Source organism: Onychostoma macrolepis, chromosome 16, assembly GCF_012432095.1.
Source record: "Onychostoma macrolepis isolate SWU-2019 chromosome 16, ASM1243209v1, whole genome shotgun sequence".
Taxonomy (NCBI): domain Eukaryota; kingdom Metazoa; phylum Chordata; class Actinopteri; order Cypriniformes; family Cyprinidae; genus Onychostoma; species Onychostoma macrolepis.
The window spans coordinates 15,800,093-15,827,182 of record NC_081170.1 but is presented as its reverse complement, the minus strand read 5'-3'; the positions used below and the strand labels follow the sequence as shown (position 1 = coordinate 15,827,182).

Sequence of the window (27,090 nt, the reverse complement as noted above, 5' to 3'; positions counted from 1 at the left end):
TGTGAGACCTCCTTCAGCACAAACAACATTTGAATGTTATTTGATTACGGTCCCGAAGGGCCAGCAGAAAAGAACAATAACCTTTTATGGTTCACCCACCCCTTGTTTTAGTCTCACATGTCAAAACTAGAGAAAAATAAAAATGGTCTGTTATCAAACACTTGTTCTTGGTCCTTTTGCAGTTCTTATTCACACAAAATGGTCTATAGGAACTACAACATACGCAAAGGAATCTGAATGGCAGTTATTTAAAAACCAACTTCTCATTTAAAAACAAAAACAAAGTTAAATCTGATTGTTTTTGTCCTGACTTCTGCTGCCCCCGGTCTCACGCGTTGTTTTTTGGGGTGAGCAGGGGCATCCCCTCACAAACACGGAGCCGGGTCTGAGACGCGCACTGGCCCCCACGCCTTCCTCATAACACAACACACTGGACTTCCCCTACGAAGGGGCGAATGAACGTCTTCAAGAGCACATGCAAGCCACCCTGTGCGTGATGCACGAGCGAGATAGCCCGAGTGCTGAGCTCTGCTTGTGTTCAGAGGGAAAGTCCCAGGCGACTGACCTGCACACAGCCGAGTGGCAGACACGTTGCACTTTCCACATTCTGTGCGAACACACTCGCGCACTCAAATGGAAAATACAGCAGGCCATCTGTGGTGCTCTGTGATGTAATCTCCATAGGTGTCGTGATGTCATGGGTTCCTGCTGTGGGTGGGAAGATGTTTCATGACATCAGAGACCCTTTTTCTTGTGTCTCCTTTAAACACCCACTTCAGATCATTTCCATTTTACTATAAAGACGTAGCTAAAGATAAAAGTCTTCTTTGATGTCTGAAGATAAGGATGGAGGAGGAGAAACCGTAGTCACTTTAGGTCAGCTTCCCTAGAAGTTTATAGTTAGAAATATTTCATAACAATATTGTGCCATAGTCATTTGAATATTCTCCATATTCAAAGTTGTTTTCCCCACACTTTTAATAACCAACTTGTGGCCTAAATATCTGTCTGCTCTTATTAAAAAAAGTACTTTAAACGTTAAACTAAATATATAACATTTAGAGGCAAACCTTACTGAGCAGGTTATTAGGATAGATAACATTTTAAAGGGATAGTTCAACCAAAAATGAAAATTCTGTCATCATGCTCACCCTCTTGTCATTCCAAACCTGTATGACTTTCTTTTTGTCAAACACACAAGACAATACTTTCAACTCTTTTTGTCCTTTGAACAAAACAAATAACAGTGGATCAAAAAAATGCAAAGATATTTTTTTTTATAGAAATTTTATGTTTCACAGAAAAAAGTAATTCACAGGTTTTGAACACATTAGTAAATTGATGACAGAATTTTCATTTTTGGGTGAACTGTCACTTAAATTATATAATATTTGACAGAAATCTAAGCTGGTTGAGTAGCTTTGGACAACAGTTTTTAATACTATTTATTTACTTTTATAGTTTTTATTCATATTTTGAGGTTTATTTTATAGTTTCAGTTTCAGTGTTTATTTTTAGTAATTTAGTTTTGTGCTGTTGTCATTTTCATTAATTGAATTAGAAAAATATTATTTATACAGTGGGGAAAATAATTATTTGATCCCCTCCTGATTTTGTAAGTTTGCCCACTTAAAAAAAAGAAGGGTTTATCATTTTTATGGTAGGTTTATTTTAACTGATAGAGACAGAATATCAAACAAAATATCCAGAAAAAAGCAGCATACAAATGTTAAAAAAAAGATTTACATTTTAGCAAGTCAAATAAGTATTTGACCCCTTCGCAAAACATGACTTGGTACTTGGTGCAGAAACCCTTGTTGGCAAGCACAGAGGTAAGACATTTCTTGTAGCTGGTCACCAGGTTTGCACACATCTCAGGAGGATTTTGGTCCACTCCTCTTTACAGATCCTCTCTAAATCATTAAGGTTTCTTGGTTATCTCTTGGAAACTCAAACCTTCAGCTCCCTCCACAGATTTTCTATGGGATTAAGGTCTGGAGACTGGCTAGGCCACTCCAGGACCTTAATGTGCTGCTTCTTGAGCCACTCCTTTGTTGCCTTGGCCATGTGTTTGCTGGAAGACCCATCCACGACCCATCTTCAGTGTTTTGACTGAGGTTCTCATCCAAGATTTTACAGTACATGGCCCTGTCCATTTGCCCCTCAACGTGGTAAAGTCGTCCTGTACCCTTAGCAGAAAAACAGCCCCAAAGCATAATGTTTCCACCTCCGTGCTTGACTATAGGGATGGTGTTCTTGGGGTGATAGTCAGCATTTCTCTTCCTCCAAACACGACGAGTTGAGTTGATGCCAAAGAGCTCAATTTTGATTCTCCCAAGCCTTCTCTGAATCATTTAGATGTTCATTGGCAAACTTCAGACGGGCCTGTACATGTGACTTCTTGAGCAGAGGGACTTTGCGGGCACTGCAGGATTTCAATCCATTGCAGCTTAGTGTGTTACCCAGTGTTGGGCAAGCTACTTGTAAAATGTAGTGAGCTGAGCTAACAGCTCTTCTTTAAATGAAGCTTCACTACACTAAAGCTACAGCCCTGGGAAATGTAGCAAGCTAAGCTACGGCAACATGGCAAAAGTAGTTTACTACATCCAAGCTATTTAAAAAAAAAAAAAAAATTCTATTGAACCAACATCATACCAAGTCAATGCTCTCTCAGTGATCAATAAAACTGTCAGTCAAGCAGATAGACAGCCATGTTCAGTTTAATTGTTTATTCAACAGCTGTTCCAAACCAATTTGGCAACATAATCAGTATCAAATACAGGCCGGATTGACCTCAAATTGTGACATAGGCAAAATAAATTTTTGCTGTCGGCCGGAAACCTCCTATTGGTAGTTGGTATTGTGGCTTTATTGTATACAGATACATTTATATAAACGGTAACACTTCAAAATAAGGCTCAGTAGTTAACATTAGCTAACTAGTGTAGTTAACATGAACTAAGAATGAACAATACTTCTGCAGCATTTATCTTAATGTTAATTTCAACATTTACTAATGCATTATTAAAATCAAAACTTGTTTGTTAACATTTGTTAATGCACTGTGAACTAACATGAACTACCAATGAATGACTATTTTCATTAACTAACATTAACAAAGATGAATAAATACTGTAACAAATGTATTTTAATGAAATCGTATTGTATAGTGTTACCATATAGATGTTTAGGCCTACAGATAGGCTATGCTTATTTGCATCGTTGCATGTGTCATTAGATATTAATATAAACATTTCACCAAAATCAAGTTCAAATATGAAGCTTTTGACCAGCGAATGTTTTTTTTTTTTTTTTGACTCGTGTCCCGTTTTCCGCAGTTTTCTGTCATTATGTGGGCGTTCAGTTTTTTTCTGTTATTTGGCCAAAGTATCATATTATGAAAGATTCAGCGCTTCGCACGAGCTATTTGGCTGTGACTTGACAACAAATGCTAGAGAAACTCTTCTCCGCTCCTCAAATACAAAAAAAAAAAAAAAAATGCATTAGCCTTTATAAATAGTGTTTTTTTGAGCAAAGAACCCGCTGTACTTATTCAATCAACAGTTCTTTATTTACCTTCAGACTGCAAACAAGCTGAGAAGCTCCAAAATGTGCGTTGCACTTCATTGACGAAAGAGGCGGGAGGAATAATGAGGTTTGACTGACAGTTTGAGGAGCCAATGGCGTTACGAGCTTTAGTGTCTGTGGCGTCACTTACTGATCCAGGATCAGTGATCCGTAGCTGTATTTCTGATTTAAGCATGAGTTTCAGAATGCTTTCTTTGAATAATGTAACGTTAGCTTTTGTTGACGCTACCGCGCTACTTGATCAAAAAAAAAAAAAAAAGAGCTTAACTACCGAAAAGCTATTTGATTCAGAAAGCAGCGACGCTACCACCACGCTACTGAGAAATGTAGTTAAACTAGTAGCGTCACTACTTGTAGCGACGCTACTGCCCAACACTGGTGTTACCAATGTTATGCCTTGAGATCATTAACAAGATCCTCCCGTGTAGTTTGGGGCTGATCCCTCACCTTTTTCATGATCATCCTTACCCCATGAGGCAAGATCTTGCACGGAGCTTCAGGCCAAGGCCGATTGATGGTTTTTTTGTATTTCTTCCATTTCCGAATAGTCACACCAACAGTTGTCTCCTCACCAAGCTTCTTGCTGATGGTCTTGTAGCCCATTCCAGCCTTGTGCAGGTCTAAAATCTTGTCCCTGATGTCCTTTGACAGCTATTTGGTCTTGCCCATGTTAGTGGAGAAGTTGGAATGGAAAATACAGATTCTATGGACAGGAGTCTTTCATACATACAGCCAGCTGAAATTAGGAGTATCTTCTTAAAGTGACAGGACTAATCTGTGTTCCACATGTGCACATAACCAATCTGTGGGAGCCAAAATTCCTGCTGGTTGGTAGGGGATCAAATACTTATTTGACTTACTAAAATGTAAATCTTTTTTTTAACATTTGTATGCTGCTTTTTTTCTGGATATTTTGTTTGATATTCTGTGTCTATCAGTTAAAATAAACCTATCATAAAAATGATAAACCCTTCTTTTTTTTTTTTTTTTAAAGTGGGCAAACTTACAAAATCAGCAGGGGATCAAATAATTATTTTCCCCACTGTGTATATATATAGCCAATCAGCTAATCAACTCAAAACACCTGCGAAGGTTTCCTGAGCCTTCAAAATGGTCTCTCAGTTTGGTTCACTAGGCTACACAATCATGGGGAAGACTGCTGATCTGACAGTTGTCCAGAAGACAATCATTGACACCCTTCACAAGGAGGGTAAGACACAAACATTCATTGCCAAAGAAGCTGGCTGTTCACAGAGTGCTGTATCCAAGCACGTTAACAGAAAGTTGAGTGAAAGGAAAAAGTGTGGAAGAAAAAGATGCACAACCAACCGAGAGAACCGCAGCCTTATGAGGATTGTCAAGCAAAATTGATTCAAGAATTTGGGTGAACTTCACAAGGAATGGACTGAGGCTGGGGTCAAGGCATCAAGAGCCACCACACACAGATGTGTCAAGGAATTTGGCTACAGTTGTCGTATTCCTCTTGTTAAGCCACTCCTGAACCACAGACAACGTCAGAGGCGTCTTATGTGGGCTAAGGAGAAGAACTGGACTGTTGCCCAGTGGTTCAAAGTCCACTTTTCAGATGAGAGCAAGTTTTGTATTTCATTTGGAAACCAAGGTCCTAGAGTCTGGAGGAAGGGTGGAGAAGCTCATAGCCCAAGTTGCTTGATGTCCAGTGTTAAGTTTCCACAGTCTATGATTTGGGGTGCAATGTCATCTGCTGGTGTTGGTCCATTGTGTTTTTTGAAAACCAAAGTCACTGCACCCATTTACCAAGAAATTTTGGAGCACATCATGCTTCCTTCTGCTGACCAGCTTTTTAAAGATGCTGATTTTATTTTCCAGCAGGATTTGGCACCTGCCCACACTGCCAAAAGCACCAAAAGTTGGTTAAATGACCATGGTGTTGGTGTGCTTGACTGGCCAGCAAACTCACTAGACCTGAACCCCATAGAGAATCTATAGGGTATTGTCAAGAGGAAAATGAGATACAAGAGACCAAAAAAATGCAGATGAGCTGAAGGCCACTGTCAAAGAAACCTGGGTTTCCATACCACCTCCACAGTGCCACAAACTGATCACCTCCATGCCACACCAAATTGAGGCCGTAATTAAAGCAAAAGGAGCCCCTATCAAGTATTGAGTACATATACAGTAAATGAACATACTTTCCAGAAGGCCAACAATTCACTAAAAATGTTTTATTTATTTATTTTATTGGTCTTATGAAGTATTCTAATTTGTTGAGATAGTGAATTGGTGGGTTTTTGTTAAATGTGAGCCAAAATCATCACAATTAAAAGAACCAAAGACTTAAACTACTTCAGTCTGTGTGCATTGAATTTATTTAATACACGAGTTTAACAATTTGAGTTGAATTACTGAAATTGACATCAGCAAACCGCTCACCCACACGACGCCATACACGCTGTCTGCCATCTGCCCTGTACAGTGAAAACCGGGATTCATCCGTGAAGAGAACACCTCTCCAAAGTGCCAGACGCCATCGAATGTGAGCATTTGCCAACTCAAGTCGGTTACGATGACGAACTGCAGTCAGGTCGAGACCCCGATGAGGACGACGAGCATGCAGATGAGCTTCCCTGAGACGGTTTCTGACAGTTTGTGCAGAAATTCTTTGGTTATGCAAACCGATTGTTGCAGCAGCTGTCCGGGTGGCTGGTCTCAGACGATCTTGGAGGTGAAGATGCTGGATGTGGAGGTCCTGGGCTGGTGTGGTTACACGTGGTCTGCGGTTGTGAAGCCGGTTGGATGTACTGCCAAATTCTCTGAAACGCCTTTGGAGACTGCTTATGGTAGAGAAACGAACATTTAATTCACGGGCAACAGCTCTGGTGGACATTCCTGCAGTCAGCATGCCAACTGCACGCTCCCTCAAAACTTGCGACATCTGTGGCATTGTGCTGTGTGATAAAACTGCACATTTTAGAGTGGCCTTTTATTGTGGCCAGCCTAAGGCACACCTGTGCAATAATCATGCTGTCTAATCAGCATCTTGATATACCACACTTGTGAGGTGGATGGAGCGTCTCGGCAAAGGAGAAGTGCTCACTAACACAGATTTAGACAGATTTGTGAACATTATTTGAGAGAAATAGGCCTTTTGTGTATATAGAAAAAGTCTCAAGATCTTTGAGTTCAGCTCATGAAAAATGGGAGCAAAAACAAAAGTGTTGCATTTATAATTTTGTTCAGTGTATATACATATACATACATATATATATATATATATATATATATATATATATATATATAATTTTAGTACTTACTGTAAGTGTAAACTAATTACAGAGTATTTCAGTTCATTTCTAATTCAGATTTACTTTTTTCCCCCAAGTTTTTCAGCTAATATTTATTTGATTTAATTTCAGCTTTATTTCAGTTACACAAAGTAATTTTAATACTTTGTTAACAAAAACAGCATTGATGGACTGTAGGTCATTTTCAATAATTTCATGCAAGAAATGTAATCACTTTATTTGTCAAAAAAGCCACTTATGAATGGCAATAATTCTTCAAATAGTCTTTGAAATGCAGCCTCAATGTAGTTGCTTATGATTAAAGTAGCACATGTTGCTGCATGCACTGTTTAGGATTGTCTTTGAGTCCTGTCAGTGACCGTTACATGATGATGCTGTCCTCAAACTCTCAGCAAAAAAAATAAAATAAAATTCCTTCATCTTGTCGCTAATACAGTAAGGCACTAATATGGCCCCTTAAAGGGTTGATAAGGTACAAAGATGCACCTTTAAGGATACCGCCCTATAGTGACAAGCTGTAGCTGTCTTAATGTATAATTTTCACAGTACATTGAGTGCATACTGTCTGTTTACACCACCTGTTGACTTTGGGACATACATAGTTTCGTTACATCGTAAGATCAAATGACAATTGACAAATTTGAAGAAAACATGACAGATTAAATCAGGCCTTTTTGAGCAATTACAGCCTTTGTGCAACCTTAGGCTCACTTTCTTGATGTTATCTTAAACCTAAAAACCTTTTTTTAATCTCAGTTTAGTCATCAGAGTCTGCCACAGTTGAAGGGGTAGCCCAGTGTTGGTGGGCAGATGGAGTATGAAGTGCTCACAAGGCAATATTTTGTCATTGTGATATTGCTCCCCAACTTTAGATAATTAGAACAGGACATTTGGATTAAAATGCACAATCTTTTAGGTCCCACACCTTTAAAGTGATAGTCTGTACAACAATAAAAATTCTGAGTGAATCATTACTCACCCTTGTTATTCCAAACTTTTTTCTTCTGCGGAATGAAAAAGAAGATATTTTGAAGAATGTTGGCAACCAAACAGTTTTGGTTCTATTGACTTCCGATGTACAGACAAACATAAATCAGTGGGAACTGACACTTTTTTGTTACCATCATTCCTCAAAATATCTTTGTTATACAGAGAAAAGAGAATCATACAACTTTGGAACAGCATGATGGTGACAATATACTTTTTTCGGTGGACTGTCCCTGCCTGTGAGATAATGCTCATTTTATTTAGAGTAATGTAACACAGGAAGAACCTTTTATACTCAACTTGATACTTACTGGGATTATTTTTAAATTTGCTTTTAAAATAAGATGACTATTAACCTTTTATCTTACATTTTTATGCAATATCTTTTAATGTACAGATGTAATGTGACCTAGTAAGTGCAAAAGTAAAGAAAACGTGAAACACGTTTAATGAAACACAGACAACATAGAATCTTGTAAAATGTTTTTTTTTTTTTAATTTACTTTTCTTTTTTTGGTTTCCTTGTCCCCTCTGAGATGACAGATTTACAAATAATCCCCAGCCCTCTAAACCCGACCCCCACGTAACCCCGCCCCTGACCACTCCCCCTGGTGGAATGGGATGATATGAGACTAGCGAGTCTGGATCTTAGCGAGCGTGAATTTAAACAAGTCTGGAACGGTACAGTACATGAATACAGACTAATAAGCACATGTAACATACATGTGCGCACACACACACACACACACACACACACACACACACACACACACACGCTCTGTTGAGGACTGGAGTGAAATACCACAGGTTGACTGCAGGTTTGTTCTTTTTTTCCCCCCATGATTCCACTTGCTCGCACTTAAGATCCGTGATAAACTCAATTTGCTTTCCAACAAAGAGGACCAACAATTTACCAATGTTTTTTCCTACAAAAAAGGGACTTGGGGAGACAAAAACGTAGGGCGAAAAAAAAAAAAAAAAAAAATCATATTTTTAATTTAGACAAGACCCACAGAGCACAAACATATTTACAAGCTCCAAAAACAAAAGTAAAAACACTCCTCTTCATTCCCCACCCCAAAAAAGCTCAGGGCCTTCTCACTTTTTTTTATCTAAAATAAAAATTTTGAAAATAGACGTTGCGCAGGCAGCGGCAGTGCCGGGTGGGCACCAGCTGACTGCTGGGTTCTGGGTTGGGTCTCGATGCGGTTGTGACATCACAGCTCGTCCCGGTCCCTGAGGATGGTGTAGCGCGTCTCACTGGGGGCCAATTTCTGGAAGGAACTCTCTGGGGGATTACTGGCCACCTCTCTATTCTCCTCCTGCTGGAACACACACACAAACAGGTGAATAAACAACCACAAATCACCTGGATCTGTAAAGAGTCTGTTTACACAGTCATTATTTTGAGAAGCACAGCTAGATGGATGTGTTCCTGTCAACAGATCACTCTGCACCGAGGCCACCGGGTTCATTCTGCTGTGTCTCCATTCAAATGTCAGCACGTGCGTTTCATTCAGTAATATTCTTAATTAATGTATGCCTGCATTAATTAGTCTAGATGAACACGTTCTTTTCAGAGATTTGGATCAGGAAGTGTGCTGAACTCACAACCTGAGTAAAGTGCCTGTCATAATGGGGTACTTTAATCAGCCGAAAAGTGGACAACACTGATTTTGAGCAAAATGTCATCTCGATATGTACAGGCCAAACAGAAGCTGATTAACTAATATCGCATAATGATCGCGTTATGTGCAATCTGTAATTTGTTAATAATGGGATGTGAAATTACAAGCATCGATACTAAAAGAGTAGTTTTACACACTACTATTCAAAAGTTTGAGGTCAGTAATTTTTAAAAAATTAATAAGTAGTTTATAATAGTTTAGTTATAGTTTATAAGAATCCTAAACAAATGTATATAAGAAATGCTTCTTGAGCACCAAATCAGCATATTAAAATAATTTCTGAAGGATTATGTGACACTGACGGCTGGAGTAATGATTGCTGAAAATTCAGCTTTACCATCACAGGAATAAATAATATTTTAAATTATAATAAAATAGAAAACAGTTATGAATTGTTAATATATTTCACAATATTACCGTTTTTGTTACTTGGTGACCATAAGTGACTTGTTTACTTGAATATTCAACAGGTCATCACTTGCATTGTGTTTGTAGAAAGCATGTATATATATATAGTGCTGTCAATTGATTCAATTTTTAATTAAATCACGATTAATCTCACCAAACATTAAAGTTTTTATAAATACTTTTTATATTGTAATAATTTCACATGCAATCTTCAAGTTAATGTACAAACAATATAAAGACAGTATATTTGTTTAGTGACATCTTTTTTATGACTGAAGGCGAGTATCACTGATACCAATACTGATGTCTCTATGAAACTGACCATTGATTATAGCTATTCAACATTAAAGTATAAATGAGAGCTATCGATTTTAAGATTTATTATACTTTAAAGGTTTTAAGTTAAATTGAAAGTTATTTTTTAATTTAACTTCACATAAACCCATTATAATAAATGTCATATTTAGCTACCTGTGCCCTTCAGCAAGTAGGAAATAAACAGAAATTGTATGAAGTTATCAAACACTAAATTCTAAATTAAATATAGATGATTTCTTAAAGTTAAAAGCTATTGAATTCCTCTTTTTCCTTTTGTTCTTTGATTAACAGACATCACAGCAGCTGGGTTTTTCCATTTTTTGGCTGCTAATTCTTTAAGAGCTGCCGCTGCTAAACGTGACACTGATCTGACAGGCTTCGTGTTTTCTCACAACCTTTTATAAGTAATTGCGCTTTATTATGAAATGGCATACAGCTTGGCACCGCATTTTTTGCGTGCAATTGAAGAGCACGTGTTACAAGCACAGTATAAGGCTGACAGGACAGGAAAATTTGTTTTTGCTGACATATGACCTGACAACATCTCATCTGACCGCAGTTCACTGTTGTTCTACTGAAGCTTCTCGTCACCCGTACCTTTTCATGCTCGTTTGACTATCGTCTGGCACTGAGGTGAAGTGGAGTGCATGTCTAAAAAGTCTCCCGTTTGATGTGGTCGTAAAGACGTTCTCTAAGAGGTCCAACTCAAATCTCAAACTCTTATAAATGAAAAGCAATCCTGTGCGGAAGCTGTGGTGAACTCTGACCTGTCCTGGAGTGCTGTCTGTGGGGTCTGGGCCATGATGGAACTCTCTGTGCAACTTTCCTGAGTGCAGGTCCAAAACAAACTGCCTCAGCTTTCCTGGAACCCTGTTCATACACACAAGGCATCATAAAACAGTCCAAAAAACAAACAACAACACGAGCAGCATCACTGATTTAATGAGTGAACAGATAAGACCCAGAGAGAGCCGACAGTCTCCAAAACCACAGCATTTTAACAAGATAATGACATCATCTGTACTGCCCCAGACGCCACCGACCCCCTGGACAATCAGCTGTATCTAAGACTGACGAGAGGCAGGCTGATAAGGCCCTTATTGGATAATAGGATATACAGAGTGCTTAATAAAATAAGGCATGCGCTGAATTATGATGCTTTCTGTCATATAGGGCCTCTGGTGTCATAAATAATTATGATGCAGTTATAAAGTAGTAATAACATAGTTATAAACCTATGAAAACTAAGCTGCTATGTTCACACACACACGCACGCACATTACAGCTATCAGTCAGGTGTTGCTAAATTAATTGGCATAACTGGCTGAGAGATGAAGCCCAAAGCCCGTTCTCTATCACTCTCTCAGTGTGTTGCTGTGGGCCGAGTCTACAATCGTTGTTTAATGGGTAGGTGTCTGGAACAAGAGATAAACTGCAGAGAGGAGGCTGAAGGAATCCCTGCAATAAATACACATGGACAAGTCCAATACTTACGCAAGGTCGCTGAATTCTGGCAAGACATACATGTGGCGGAAACTATCGATGGCAATTACAGGGCAGTCGGTGGGGGTCTTCTGAATGTGCAGCAGAGGGTGCCGGAACTTATCGCAATCGGCATGAAGAAAATTTATAGAGCCTGAGAGAAAAGGTAAATTTAGATGTGTTGTAGATACTGTCCGTGTCTAAACATCATTTTTGGCCATCAAAACTGCATTTGCATAAGGTGATGTGAAAAAAAAAATCATTTTCAAAACAGACTAGTTGGTGGGTTAACTAATCAATTTAATAATACATTACAATTAATTTTTAGTCAATCTTAAAGGGTTAGTTCACCCAAAAATGAAAATTCTGTCTGAAAATTAATTACTCACCCTCATGTCATTCCAAACCTGTAAGACCTTCGTTCATCTTGGAAACACAAATTAAGATATTTTTGGTAAAATCCGAGAGCTTTCTGACCCTGCATAGACAGCAACACAACTACCACGTTCAAGGCCCAGAAATGTAGCAAGGACATTGTTAAAATAGTCCATGTGACATCAGTGGTTCAACCGTTAATTTTATGAAGCTACGAGAATACTTTTTACTTTTACTTATTTTTGTGTTCTTTGCACACAAGAAGTATTCTTGTAGCTTCATAAAATTAATGGTTGAACCACGGATGTCACATGGACTATTTTAAAAATGCCCTTACTACGTTTCTGGGCCTTGAACGTGGTAGTTACATTGCTGTCTATGCAGGGTCAGAAAGCTCTCGGATTTCATCAAAAATACCTTAATTTGTGTTCTGAAGATGAACGAAGGTCTTACAGGTTTGGAACAACTTGAGGGTGAGTAATTTTCATTATTGGGTGAACTATCCCTTTAAAGGGATTCACTGTCATGCCATCCCAGGTGTACATGACTCTTTCTTCAACTGAACACAAATATTTTTTTATAAAAATAATCCATAATGGAAGTGTACATGACCGCCGAAGCTGATGCCTTAAAAACACACAAAACAAACACAGCGGTAATCCATACGTGATGAATCAATTTTTTTTAAGTGAAATAAAAGGGTGTGTTTTTAAACTATAAACCATCACTACTGGTCAACTATCTTAAGAATGTTCACATGATGTAAACAACGTTGCATTGTGAAAGTGTTGGTCCTATATGCTTCTCTGTCACTTTCACAACAAGCTTATATCATGCTTCACAACATACTGTGGTTATGTCCAGCAAACACATGTATGACAGTTGCCCAAAAACCATAGATTATGGTTTAAAAAGGTCCCACACACTTGCATTATATAGGCTTACAATACTTTTGGGAGAGGCAGCCCTTAACTCAGTACTATAGGGGCTTTCGCACCACGTAGTTCTAGGAACTAGCCAGAAATGGTGGTTCCTAGAGAACCAATTTCAACCTCGGGCCGATTTCCTGGTTGCATTCACACTGGCAGTCATGACCTAATGGTTAGAGAGTCAGACTTGTTACTCAAACTCGGCTCGGCACAGCACGGTTCGCGTTTCCACTGCAGTTTAGTACTGCTTTAGAGTGGGCAGGATTATTTACATGTCGTTATAGTTGCGCAGCCTCTACTGCTGTGACCCCTGAAAAACGTTTTCATTCCATGTCGCTTCATCAAGCTATCGCTGGATCTGCTTCTTGGCTATCAACGAGAGGAACATCTGTACTTCCTCAACAGACAACGAAACAGCCATTTTTGTTAAAAAAAAAGGTGTGCTCATTCAAAACAGTTGCACTGGCTGTGCGCTAACGGGTCTGTTGTGTCTCGTGTGGTAAGTTCGCAGTGACAATTTTCTCTGACCAATCAGTGATCAGCAGAGTTTACACATCACGTTTTGGTAACGGTACAGTTAACTTGGAACCTCAGCCGAGGTGGTACTGAAAAAAGTACCACGTACCAGGTACTGTACCCAGTGGAAAATCCCCCAAAAGTGAACTGTACCGAACCGTACCGTGTCGTGCGTATCATGCAGTGGAAAAGCGCCCTTAGTTTCCCCAAACAGAGTTCATAGAACTAAATACGTTCCTAGTTCCTGCGGTGCGAACATGCCAAAAAGCGGGTACTTCCTCCAATAGTTCTAGGAACCATGTAAAGGTTCCTCCAGTGTGAAAGCCCCTAATGTCTTGAAAAGCAATGTTGTAAGAGGAAACCTGCAATACATGACTCCATATCCAAAGTGAATACATTTAAAGGTGCGAGTTCTATGAGTGGCTTTTATTAATTGTTTTAAATAATAGTTTTATTAAAATGATTCAATATTAAAAGATGACCCGCCCATGACCCTTTTAGTGATCCCTATGCATACCCTTTTCACTGATAAGCTGGCGAGCCACTTCTTGCTGAAATTTCTCCAGACTATCTGTGTCGTCCTTCTGATGGAAGAGGATCAGGAACGGGATGCCCTCCTCCGTCAGTTCCTTCACACGCACACAAAAACAAATTCTAATCACAGTTGAACACAGACAAGCAGGGTGATACAAACAGTAAAAAGTCCCATTTCTGTTATACAACATACACTCAAAAAAAAATTATTCATTGGATGAACTTAATTTAATTGAGGGCAGGATTTCCATCCAATAAATGTGTGTAGCCCCAACTCATAAAAAACTTATTCATGTGATGAAATGTAATTGAGTTGGGCCAATGGAAAATAAATTATTGGGCAGACATCATTCTACACTCAAAAAAATTATTTAATTATTTATTTAACTTTAGGCATTAGCCGACTTGTTAGGCATAGCATAAGATGGTTTTGATACATCCATGTCATGCCAAAAGTAGTTGTTTTTTATTATTAAAATAACTTTGATTCATGTTTGCAGATCCTCAACCCAAGCACATGCTCTACACTTTACCACAATGGTAACCCCCAAAAACACTAACATACCAGAAAGTATTTTAAATACAAACATAAAAGAGCATTAAACATTAACAAGTCTCCCAATGTTATCATCTTAATAAAAATGCCTAAAATAACATTTTATGTCAAGATTTACTCTCCTTATCCAGCCCTGTGCAAAGCATGATGGGAAGGGGAAATCCACTTCCTAGTTACACAAGTAAATTCATTTATGTTCTTTCAAAATGAAAATATTGAGTTGAACCAAAACGCAACAGTTTCAAGTCAGTTTAACACAATGCAATTGTTTAAATGGGAAGCCTAACATAATGGTGTTAAATGAAAATTATTTTTTGAAATATTCTGAACAGTGTTTCCAGGTGAAAAACAAGTGCACTTCCATAATGTACTTAAAGTGCTCTATTTTTGCGCACTAATTTTGTACTTAATATACTAAAAATGATCTTTTAGTACTTCTTAAGATAAACTTAAGGTCATCTAAGTGTACTCAACTGTGCTATTTTGAGACACCATGAATATGAACTAAAATGCACTTTTAACATACTATCTTTGTATTTAAAAAATGTATTTAGTTACCACTTGTAGAACACTTGAACCAATCTTTCATTCACTAGTACACTCAAGTGTACTACAAGTGGTAGCTAAATATATTTTTTAAATACAAAGATAGTATGTTAAAAGTGCATTTTAGTTCATATTCATGGTGTCTCAAAATAGCACAGTTGAGTACACTAGTGTGCGGAAATAGAGCACTTTAAGTACATTATGGAAGTGTACTTGTTTTTCACCTGGGTTGGAGAATCATTTTCTTGAGTGTATTAGCACTGATGGAACATTGCTCTGAATTGAGGACCAGAAACAAATGCGGTCTAATGAGTTTTGAGAGTGTGTAGGATGTTTGGGTGAAGTGCAGTTGGGCAGAGGTGGGTCAGTGGAGCGGATTGTGGAGAATCTGCTCTATCACCGAGCAACAGAGACCGAAGTTATTCAAAACATGCGGTCAAGTAAATCAAAGAAAAAACCCACACCCACTAAAGGACATGGCATGCGGACGACTTTAAAACACAAACACACTTGAAACGTACACAGTCAGATGTGCTTGAGTGTGGGAAAAGTACACTGAGGGGGAGGGGACTTTTCTTATGCAAATGATGAATTCGTTTTTCGACTGTTAGATGTACACAAATAACAAATGCAGACAAATAGTACATGCGTGTCCTCTCATACACACAAAAAGATATTCTGAGAAAGGAAAGCATACCTCTCCATTTTCAAATGTGATTTCTCGGACTAGCGGCACACACTTGTCCTGTGTCCAGGCGTAGCTGAGGTCAAAATTTGTGAGTGAGCCCATGTAGACCATGTCAGGAGCATTCTCTCCCATTGGCTTATAAATAATATTATCACCACTGAACCGCTCAGGCTTAGAAACGTCCCTGTAAAAAACGAGAGAGGAATAGAAAAACGAGGTAAAATTGAGGTAATCAAGTCAGACTGACTTTATTTAAGGAAAGGTAAACATTTTAACTAGTTGATATCACCATACTTCCCCAGCTGATTATTCACAGTACATTAAGACAACTTTTATATTACAAGTTTTCTCTAATGTTATGTATAAATATAGAAACAATGCATCATCTAACAGAATTTGCATAAATCAAAAGTACAAAAATCAGAATCTAAGTGCAGAGGAAAAAATATGTATTGTAATTGAAAGTGTACACAAATAGATAAAGTGTACTAAAATAAACACTTAAATGTGTATTTAGTCTGAAAGAATACGTGTTATGGAAGCAAAATAGCCCAAAATCTCAAAACCGATCAGTGCTGCCTGTAGTGTCTTGCCTTAGAGAAACAGTTCACTCAAACTGAAAATTCTGTCATCATTTACTCACGCACAATATTCAACATTTTAAACCTATATGTTATACAAAATAACTGAACAGCACCATTTTGGAATCATAAAAGTAGTCCATATGATTTGTTGGGCATATTTCAAGTCTTCTGAAGCCATACGGTCACTTACAACTGTACTGTTGATGTATGGAAAAGGGCTGTGTAAACATTGTTAAAAATTGTCTTTCTGTGTTCACTGAAAAAGTTTTGCACAAAGGTTTGACATAACATGAGGAGGAGTAAATGATGACAGATTTTTTTTTTAATTGACCCATGCATATAATACAATCACTTAGAAAACAGGTTCTGTGAATTATCATGTCATGCTAACTTTAAATATCTTGAGTGCTTCTCTTACCCAAAAGCTGCCAGGAAAACACAGTCATCCCTCAGGATGTTGGCCACTTTCTCATAAGTATGGTAATTGTCAGAGTCCCTTTTTTCAAAGTAACCAATGATGGTGCGTCTACTCCTCTGAAAGGGAAGGAAGGACATTAAGATGACACAGTGATCATTCTTAGTCATTGTACCAAAAAGCACTTTGGGTAGATATTTTAAAAGTGTTACAGAAATAAAACAGTATTGTGATCGTGAAACACTCACATCTATAGTGCTGATTTCCTCCAGACTTTCTATCCCTTTTATCGGATCCACTTTCTGCTGGCGGATGAAATCAGCGATGGCGGTCACTGACCTTTGACCTCTGTATTCTCGCTTCATCATCATCCCATTCCTGAACAGCTTCAGTGTGGGGTATTTACTTATCCTGTAGCGCTGGGCTATATCAGCTATCAGTGGAAACATAAAAATAACTCAATAACTCTTTTATATCGGCTAAACTACCATTCAAAGTTTGAGGTTGCTAAGATTTGTATAAGTTTATTAAAGAAGATTCTTATGCTCACCTAGTCTGTGTCATTTATTTGATCAGAAATACATTAAAAACAGTAATATTATAAAAAAAAGGAAATTTTTAAGATAATGGTTTTGTATTATGATGTATTTTAAAATGTAATTTATTCCTGTGATGGTAAAGCTGAATTTCCAGCAATCATTACTCCAGTCTTCAGTGTCACATAATTCTTTAGAAATCATTCTAATTTGCTGCTCAAGAAACATTTCTTCTTATTATCAATGTTGAAAACAGAAAAACATTTTTGTGGAAACTGTGGTCGACTTTTTCAGGATTCTTTGATGAATAGAAAGAACAGCATTTATGTGAAATAGTCTTTACTGTCATTTTTGGTCAATCTATTTCATCACTGATGAATAAAAGTATTAACAGCTCTTAAAAAAAAAAAAAATATATATATATATATATCTCTTACTGACCCCAAGCTTTTGAACGGTAGTGAACATTATAGATGGCATTTGAATATCTAAAGGTGCTTTTAAATCAATGAAATCCAACAGAATGAGGTGACATGACTTTTGCCAGGCACGCTTAATTCTCTTTGCTTTACATCGAAAGGTGAGTTTTAGGACCCAAATGTAGAAATAAACACTTCAACCTTGGAGATGCTTTGCGCTTTGGAGAACAAATATGGGTCAATCATGAATGTTTAGTTTTTTAGGTTATGAGAAGGAAAGATCAAAAGGTCAGAGGTCGCGGGTAGTCTCATTTTAAAGAGAAAGATGGACTCAAGTCAAAGTACAGAGCCAAAAAATGGGAAAGAACTAAAGAAAGTAGAGAAAAAAGAAAGAGAGAAGGCAAGAAAGAAAGGGGGAGGTGCCGAGACATGAAAGTCAACTGATGTGGGGGAAAATACTCCAAAGCTGATCGGCTGGAATCAGTCATGTGCGGTCTCTCTCGCTCACACACCCACACTGTGGGGTATCTTTGAGCCGCCTTGACTTCACAGAAGATGCAGTTTTGTCATTAAACCTTCAAACACTTTACAAGACATCAATAATTCTGTTTAATTTGCTTTATCTCAAAGGCTAAACCAATGTGTGTGTGTGTGTGCGTGTGTGTGTGTGTATAAACTCACAGTGCTGGTCACAGTCCACCCGGGCAAACACCACCTGTGTAGCGTCTGGATATTCCTCCCGCACTATATTCGATGCCTCCTCAAAGATGGGGTGGAGCATCTGACTGAAACGACACCTGCAGAAAATACACACAAATAAAATGAGCTCAGAACTGGGTAGAGATACAGTACTTTAAATTACGAGATGCAAAAAAGTTTTTCTTTTTTCATTTCAGGTCTGTTCAATAAAATGTAAATGTAAGCCAGGCATAAGATAAACCACTTCATGGTGATATGAGATCCCACTACTTTGCGTTTTGTTTAAAGTGTATATTTCAGGTCCTATAAATGCTATAAATTTTATTCACTTTTTGACCATTTTATTATTTTAAAACAAATATATTTATTGAATAATGATAACAATAATATATTACTACTACTATTAATACTTTAGATCTAATAAATGCTCACGACTTCTTTTAAAAATAGTTTTTGCCATTTTAAATGGTTCTGTTGTATAAAAGATATTTTACCAATATTCCATGTAGTTTCTTAATTAATAACCAATGATCAATAAAGTATTTAAACAACAATATTATTATTATTATTATCATCATCTGTAACATGATAATAATCATGTAACAAGATATCATGTCACAATATATCGCAATACAAAAATGCAACAATATGTATCATGGATAATGACAATATGTATTATGTATAGTTCACCCCAAAATGAAAGTTTAGACAGATTTAATTTAGGCTTTTATTCACATATAAACAATGATGTACATATAAAGAGCATATCAAATATTAAATTTGAACTGCCGCGTTTATTGAAATTATTATTATTATTAATACGTTAAAAATAAAATACATTACACAATACAATATACAAAACGTTTTAAATGTATGTAGTCAGGGACAGAATACAAGCATACATTTCTAACAATTCAGTATTTTTAGCTAAGCAGAATCAGGAATATTTCTATTTTGGTTAATGAACAGTTCTTTTTGCTAGCCGTTAATTATATGTCCTCAAAGTAATAATCCAAAAAAATAACCCCTAGCATTTTATTTTTCACACTATAGTATTGTAAGTGTATTGTATTGTATTGTGATATCAGTATTGTGTATTGTTACAATAATATCATCATCCAAAAGCTTTTTGTTATATCATCATCCTCAGGACAAGTCAACATAGATAAGTATTTTTGTCATCTACCCATACTGAGAAAATCAACAACTCTCATGACCCTTTCTAACCTACACACATCTGGAACACTCACCAGTCTGCATAGAAGTTGACTAGAGCCACCCCTGCATTGTCTGCGGAGAGAAACGTGTGGTTTAATTTCATTTGATCTACTACAATGACAAAGCACCATTAGATAACTCACACCCACATTCACGACACAGGTGCAGCAACTGTCTGATTGAAACCACTGATGAAACAGCCTTCTTCAAACACACAAATAAACAGGGTAAGAACTCACTGAGGATGTCATCGATGTTTCCAGCATCCAGGCTGGTGATCTCTCCTCGTCCTGGAGTATACAGACCCGTTACCTGCCAACAACACAAGTGGTTCATTGGTAAACTCTTTGTATGTCAGTAATAACAGTAATACAGTGATAAACCATTATCATTGGACAGTCAAACTGATAATCTACAGGTGCTGGTCATATAATTAGAATATCATCAAAAAGTTGATTTATTTCACTAATTCCATTCAAAAAGTGAAACTTGTATATTATATTCATTCATTACACACAGACTGATATATTTCAAATGTTTATTTCTTTTAATTTTGATGATTAGAGCTTACAGCTCATGAAAGTCAAAAATCAGTATCTCAAAATATTAGAATATTTACATTTGAGTTTGAATAAATGACCATCCCTACAGTATAAATTCTGCGTATCTCTTGTTCTTTGAAACCACAATAATGGGGAAGACTGCTGACTTGGCAATGATCCAGAAGACGAACATTGACGCCCTCCACAAACAGGGTAAGTCACAGAAGGTCATTACTGAAAGGTGTGGCTGTTTACAGAGTGCTGTATCAAAGCATATTAAATGCAAAGTTGACTGGAAGGAAGAATTTGGGTAGGAAAAGGTGCACAAGCAACAGGGATGACCGCAAGCTTGAGAATACAGTCAAGCAAAGCCGATTCAAACACTTGTGAGAGCTTCACAAGGAGAGAACTGAAGCTGGAGTCAGTGCATCAAGAGTCACCACGCTCAGACGTCTTCAGGAAAAGGGCTACCAAGCCACTTCTGAACCAGAGACAACGTCAGAAGCATCTTAACTGGGCTGTGGAGAAAAAGAACTGGACTGTTGCTCAGTGGTCCAAAGTCCTCTTTTCAGATGAAAGTCAATTTTGCATTTCATTTGGAAATCAAGGTCCCAGAGTCTGGAGGAAGAGTGGAGAGAAACAGAATCCATGTTGCTTGAAGTCCAGTGTGAAGTTTCCACAGTCAGTGATGATTTGGGCTGCCATGTCATCTGCTGGTGTTGGTCCACTGTGTTTTCTGATGTCCACAGTCAACGCAGCCATCTACCAGGAAATTTTAGAGCACTTCATGCTTCCTTCTGTTGACAAGCTTTATGGAGATGCTGATTTCATTTTCCAGCAGGACTTGGCACCTGCCCACACTGCCAAAGGTACCAAAAGCTGGTTCAATGACCATAGTGTTACTGTGCTTGATTGGCCAGCAAACTCGCCTGACCTGAACCTTGTCAAGAGGAAGATGAGAGACACCAGACCCAACAATGCAGATGAGCTGAAGGCCACTATAAGAGCAACCTGGGCTCTCATAACACCTGAGCAGTGCCACAGACTGATCGACTCCATGCCACGCCGCATTGCTGCAGTAATTCAGGCAAAAGCAGCCCCAACTAAGTATTGAGTGCTGTACATGCTCATACTTTTCATTTTCATACTTTTCAGTTGGCCAAGATTTCTAAAAATCCTTTCTTTGTATTGGTCTTAAGTAATATTCTAATATTTTGAGATAATGATTTTTGAATTTCATGAGCTGTAAGCTCTAATCATCAAAATTAAAAGAAATAAACATTTGAAATATATCAGTCTGTGTGTAATGAATGAATATAATATACAAGATTCACTTTTTGAATGGAATTAGTGAAATAAATCAACTTTTTGATGATATTCTAATTATATGACCAGCACCTGTATAATATCTCTTATACAAAACACCAGCTTTAATGCAAGGTCCAAAATGACTACTAGACAAGTATTCGGATAACAAGCGATTCCAATATAGATATACAAACGGTCTATTAATACTGCCATTGTATTCCTTTGCTTTTTTATTACTGGCAGTTTAATTATTTTAAATAATTTTGAGGACCTTTTTTTTATTACTAATATTAGTTACTCTAGTAGTGTGACATTTCGTTGGTCTCTAAAATGTAGATGTCATAGCAACCTTATTTACAGAAAATATGTATCTGATATTTATCACTATCTTCAAATAATTATTTCATATAAAGTTTTGGTCATATGGCCCACTAATAATCGTGATTACAATATTGACCAAAATAATCGTGATTATGATTTTTGTCATAATCGAGCAGCCCTAATATCAACCCCCTTTTGTTCAGAAATTCATTAATCCATTTCTGTCCACCAAATGTCTGTGAAACATGTTCAGTTTAAGTCTCAGTTGTTTAATATTTTTCTATTCATACAAATATAACTAAGTAAAGTACCAAAGTTCATGTGTGTGTAGACTGAAAAGGGAAACTGATGATTACCTATTTATGCTAATAACATCAAATTAGCATTAAGCAAAACACATATGCAAATGTGAAAAGTCAGACAAGGATGTAGTTTATTTGAATGACAAACAGGAAAACTGATGCTTTTAGTCCAGGCAAGATCATTAAAGACCTAATACGTCATTCATGGATAAAATTTCTGAGAGAAATGGGATATTAAAAGACAAATGGAAAGTGAATCTTTGCTGACCTGTTCCATCCGACAAGTGTGGCAGTTTGCAAAGTTCATTTGAAGTGTGCTACTCCATCGCTAAGCTCTATTGAATTTTACTTCATCTTTGCATATATCCACACCATATTATATTAAATAATCATCACCCTCTTACTAAATAAGTAAAAGCAAAATGTGCTTGTAACAATTGTGACAGTCAAGCCTATATTTATTTATCTTATTTATATATATATATATATATTTATATATATATATATATATATATATATATATATATATATATATATATATATATATATATATATATATATATATATTTATTTATTTATTTATTTATTTATATTATTGATTTACCACTGGACTCTTAGATTAAAGATTGAAGTCTAGTGTCCAGTAGCTATAAGAACGAGTCTTAAGTCTCTTTAGGGCTGTCACGATAACCGCAATATCGCAATACCGCGCTATTGACGAGCATAACCGCAGAGGAATGCAACAACCGCGATATTTCCGTGTTTTCTTTTTCGTAAGGTTATGCCCATCTCGTTTTACACTTCGTGCATGTGTACTGAATATTAGTAATGATAACAATGTGTATCATGCTGATTTGTACAGAGGCTCAGTAAATTTGTGCTTAACAAGCCTAAACAGACTGCGTGCGAATGAGAGAGAGATCGACTGATCGCGTGCGATTACCTGCGTTTGTCCTTCAGGCGGAGTCATGTATATTTGTGAAAACAGGTTGTCATGTCCAAGGAAAGCGAAATCTGTCTTAGCATCGACGCTCTGCTGGTCAGCTGAGCCTTTAAAAGTGGTGCTCAAAGTTAAAATGATTTCAACAGCGTGTTTCATTACAAATCTCTGAATGAATCAGCGCTTTTGAACGTGTAACAGTTAGTTGAATGAATGGTTTAAAGACTCACTCAAAGACAGTCCCTTGACGCCACCTTGTTGCGTAACAATGTGTATATGTATATGTATATGTATATATATATATATATATATATATATATATATATATATATGAGACTATCAACAAAAGTCAATTTTACCGCATATATATATACATACTCATATATACATACATATATATATATATATACATATATACACATATATATACATACATATATATACATATATACATATATATACATACATATACATACATATACATATATACATATATATATACATATATACACATATATACACACATATACATATATATATATATATATATATATATATATGCGGTAAAATTGACTTTTGTTGATAGTCTCTTATCAACAAAAGATGTTTCACCTAAGACCTTCTTAATTAAATCATTTTATATTTCTCCATTTTTTCCCCAAAAGCCCCTTTAATGGGAAAGTACATTTAAGCCTCACTGTTACTTAGTAACAGTGAAAACTGATAAACTCCCATAATCTAATCTAACTGTGATCACTGAACACTTTAAATTCCAATCACATACTACTACTCAAATAAGGGAATTTTGATCAAATACAGAAAAGGTTTTTGCTTAAATGAAAATATATACACATCCTTTAGCCATGTCGTATCATTGGTCTGTCTGATATGTGAATCATTTTTATACTAAATTAATATTATTACCATATTTTTGTAATAATACTACTAGATAATGTACTTTAATATTTAGAGCATTTTAGTCATATCTACACACATATTACTTAGACTTGAAATGTTGAGATGAAATGTTACACTATATTCATAATATACATATATGTTTACAAGTTCAGTTCATAAATGGTGTCTTAAGATATATGTGGATTACGCATGCACTGTAACTGACATGAGTAAAACACAATTAATTTATTTTATCATAACAATTAATTGCAGGAAAAAGTTCCATAATTGTGACAGACTTGCCTTTCTGTAACATAAAAAAACAACGTAACGAAATGTAGTTTGGACTTTTGCCATTGTCTTTAGACATGTGATGATAGTCTGGCTGATTCTATGTGGTATGAATAATCTAGCAAATATATGTTTTGTGTTATTACTCTGAAATGATCATATCACATTCACTACCAAAGTTCACTGAAGCTAAGTAACGTGGCTATCTAACATATGTGATAAATGGGTTTGATAATGCCACGTGTTAAAGAGGCTGGCTGGCTGGATGAGTCTGCTGTTGCTACATTTCTACATCCTGTTTGACGCACTGTATCAAAGATAGCCTGAAGACAGGTATAATGCTATACTATGGACATCTTCACCCCTCCTTAAATAAACATGGTGAGACAGACTAACTTGACAAGTACACTGTGAATGGCAAGACTGACTGCAAATTATATGAGACAGAGCTCCTCACACTAGTTGTCTTCAAGTCCATGATCGAATACTAAGACTATTATTTAAAAATAAAATGCTCAGACTTAAATAATAAACACACACACACACACACACACTGAGGCATATGTGATCCTCCTCAACAAAACTGGCATCTGCTAAACAACGCTGCCTAAATTCACTGGCTAATCTCTCAGTGAACTCAAGTCTCCAACTGTCACAACACAGCCACAGAAACAAAACAAACACATGGCTCCACATGGGCTGATCTCAACCGCTCAGATCACAAAGTACAAAATCACAGCTAGACCCAACATATGGCGTGTTTTCAGTAAACAAATTTGGACACATGCATATCCATTTCTTAACGAGATTCATCACAAAGAGTTTCCCAGCTCTAATATGGGGAGTTTCTACTCAGACAAACAAACAGGTTTGAGCGGCAGGTTCTACAACTACTTAACATTTTTTAGAGTCCAGTTCTTGAAGTTCCTGAGTATTTTTCACCAACGTAAACATTTTGATTGCTGTTATGTAAAAATGACTTTTATTTAGAGATGGCATGAAATGATAATTCACCCTATTTATTCTCTAAATGCATGCTATAGATTTTTTTTTTTTGATAATCTGTTACACTCCAGTGTACGTCAAAATATGGAAGAAATGATCTGTCGCTACTTACTTTAAATATGTCATCAAAGTAGTGTTATGTAGCTAGCTGGACACGTGTGAGACTTGTGATAACATTTATTAAAATGGGTTGAAATCAGTACATCATCAACAAATCAGTAATGCTTCACACTGTTTTTCACCCTTGTCAGGCAAAAGTGGGTTTATGTATTTATTGCTATCATGAAGTTGCTTTGAAACAATATCAGAGTGAGGAATGAACTATATCAGACAACAAATGAGTTGAGATTACAAGCATTTTAACTCATGTTATTGAAATGATTAATAAAAGACAGACAGAAGCTGTCAGAGGTCAATCTCGAGCTAACTACCTCTGCTCTGAGGTGACAGACATTACTTTCACAAAGGGAAAAAAAAAACACCATGTCAAAACTTATTCATGACCATGGCCCTGCTAAAATACAATCCAAGAGCAATTAAATGCTTGTTTAAATGTACCACAAAGGCAGCAAAGATACCGCTGCTGTGGTTTTCACATCATGCTGTGCTGCGCGGAGCAGCGCGGGTCACTTCCGGGTTGACAGCCAATAGGATTCGGCCACAACAGAGTAGTTCACCAACCGGTTTCTTCACTGCAAAGTTGGATGAAATGATCCTAAAATATCCCTCTCTTTACTTTAGGACTATAAAGATCACTGTTGACACCTGGAAATTCTATAGTTCCTATTGTAAAACCCGATTTCAAGTGCTTAATTCGTTTGTTAAAGGACTTTACGTACTGAATAGGCTCACATTAAACGCTGTCTGCGGAACTTCACAATTATGAATGAGAGTAAGATACTTGTAAGCGCCTAAAACATTTGTTCATACCAACAAGTTGCATTTATCATTTAAAACCCGTGCAAAGTTCCCAAACTTGCGTTGTTAATGACGAGGTGCCTTCTTTTTCACCAAAAACTCGTTTATTCGAGTCATTATCTACACTAGAGAACAAAACTCTCCTGGCCCTTTTAACACTGTACTTCATACTGCTTAAAATAAAGGTAGTATGATTGAATAACTCTTAGTTTGCTTGCAAAAACTCTAAATGAATCATATAATTTGGCATGTTTATACGAGAGTGTGATTGTACATTAAATGGGAATAGTTGGCCAACAGACTATAAACTCTCAAAACGTCCCACACTTGCAGCTGCATCATGACTACAAGTCCGGTAACTCTAATAGCTGGTTAGCCACATTAGCCAGCTAACCTACATTCATCACAGGCCATTAAACCCATTGACATATTCAGAAGTGACATAGCTAAAGTCGCCCGTTGTTCCAAATCTGGAGACCTTATTATAATAACCCGCTAATTACAGATGTAAATCAAGAGCATCACATCCAAGTCCATAAACCCCTTCCAATAGCTAGCGTTAAATGAGCTAGCTATTGCAAGTAAACCTGGAGAAGTGTTTTACTGAAAGAGCGCGGGATTACTCAGACACATACCAGCAGGAGGGTGAAGTAGTGCAGTTCGGGAGCGGGTATTATTGATGATAATTTCATTGTATAGTGGTGTTGGTTGAGGTTGCGATGTTGTTGGATCTTGCCAGTCTCTCGACACCACCTCCTTCTCCTCTGCTGCAGGAAACAGGCAGTACATACGGCCA

At 37.0% G+C, this 27,090-nt stretch overlaps 1 protein-coding gene across 2 annotated transcripts; it reads right to left on the bottom strand.

Annotated features, from left to right (window-relative positions):
* Window positions 1–8,446: 8,446 nt before the first annotated feature.
* erp44 (endoplasmic reticulum protein 44) lies at window positions 8,447–27,087 on the bottom strand. 2 transcript variants are annotated; one of them, XM_058747840.1, is made up of 11 exons: window positions 26,930–27,087; window positions 20,010–20,082; window positions 19,803–19,842; window positions 18,535–18,650; window positions 17,147–17,331; window positions 16,902–17,017; window positions 15,909–16,083; window positions 14,093–14,204; window positions 11,768–11,909; window positions 11,041–11,143; window positions 8,447–9,184 (listed from the first exon to the last, which is right to left on the bottom strand). In XM_058747840.1, exons 1-11 carry the CDS (start codon window positions 26,984–26,986, stop codon window positions 9,077–9,079), a joined length of 1,227 nt encoding a protein of 408 aa, XP_058603823.1. In that variant the 5' UTR covers window positions 26,987–27,087; the 3' UTR covers window positions 8,447–9,076. The 2 variants fall into 2 exon arrangements, with proteins under 2 accessions (XP_058603823.1, XP_058603824.1); XM_058747841.1 differs by having other exon boundaries at window positions 8,447–9,181.
* Between the last annotated feature and the right edge of the window lie 3 nt (window positions 27,088–27,090).

Bases quoted from the DNA above. Each gene is read 5' to 3' on its own strand.
- erp44 (XM_058747840.1), bottom strand. From the start codon at position 26,986: ATGAAATTATCATCAATAATACCCGCTCCCGAACTGCACTACTTCACC. The intron at 16,084-16,901 runs GTAAGAGAAGCA...CGTTTTTTACAG, and splicing joins GTTTTCCTGGCAGCTTTTGG to GGACGTTTCTAAGCCTGAGC. The intron at 14,205-15,908 runs GTATGCTTTCCT...GTGCGTGTGAAG, and splicing joins TCACATTTGAAAATGGAGAG to GAACTGACGGAGGAGGGCAT.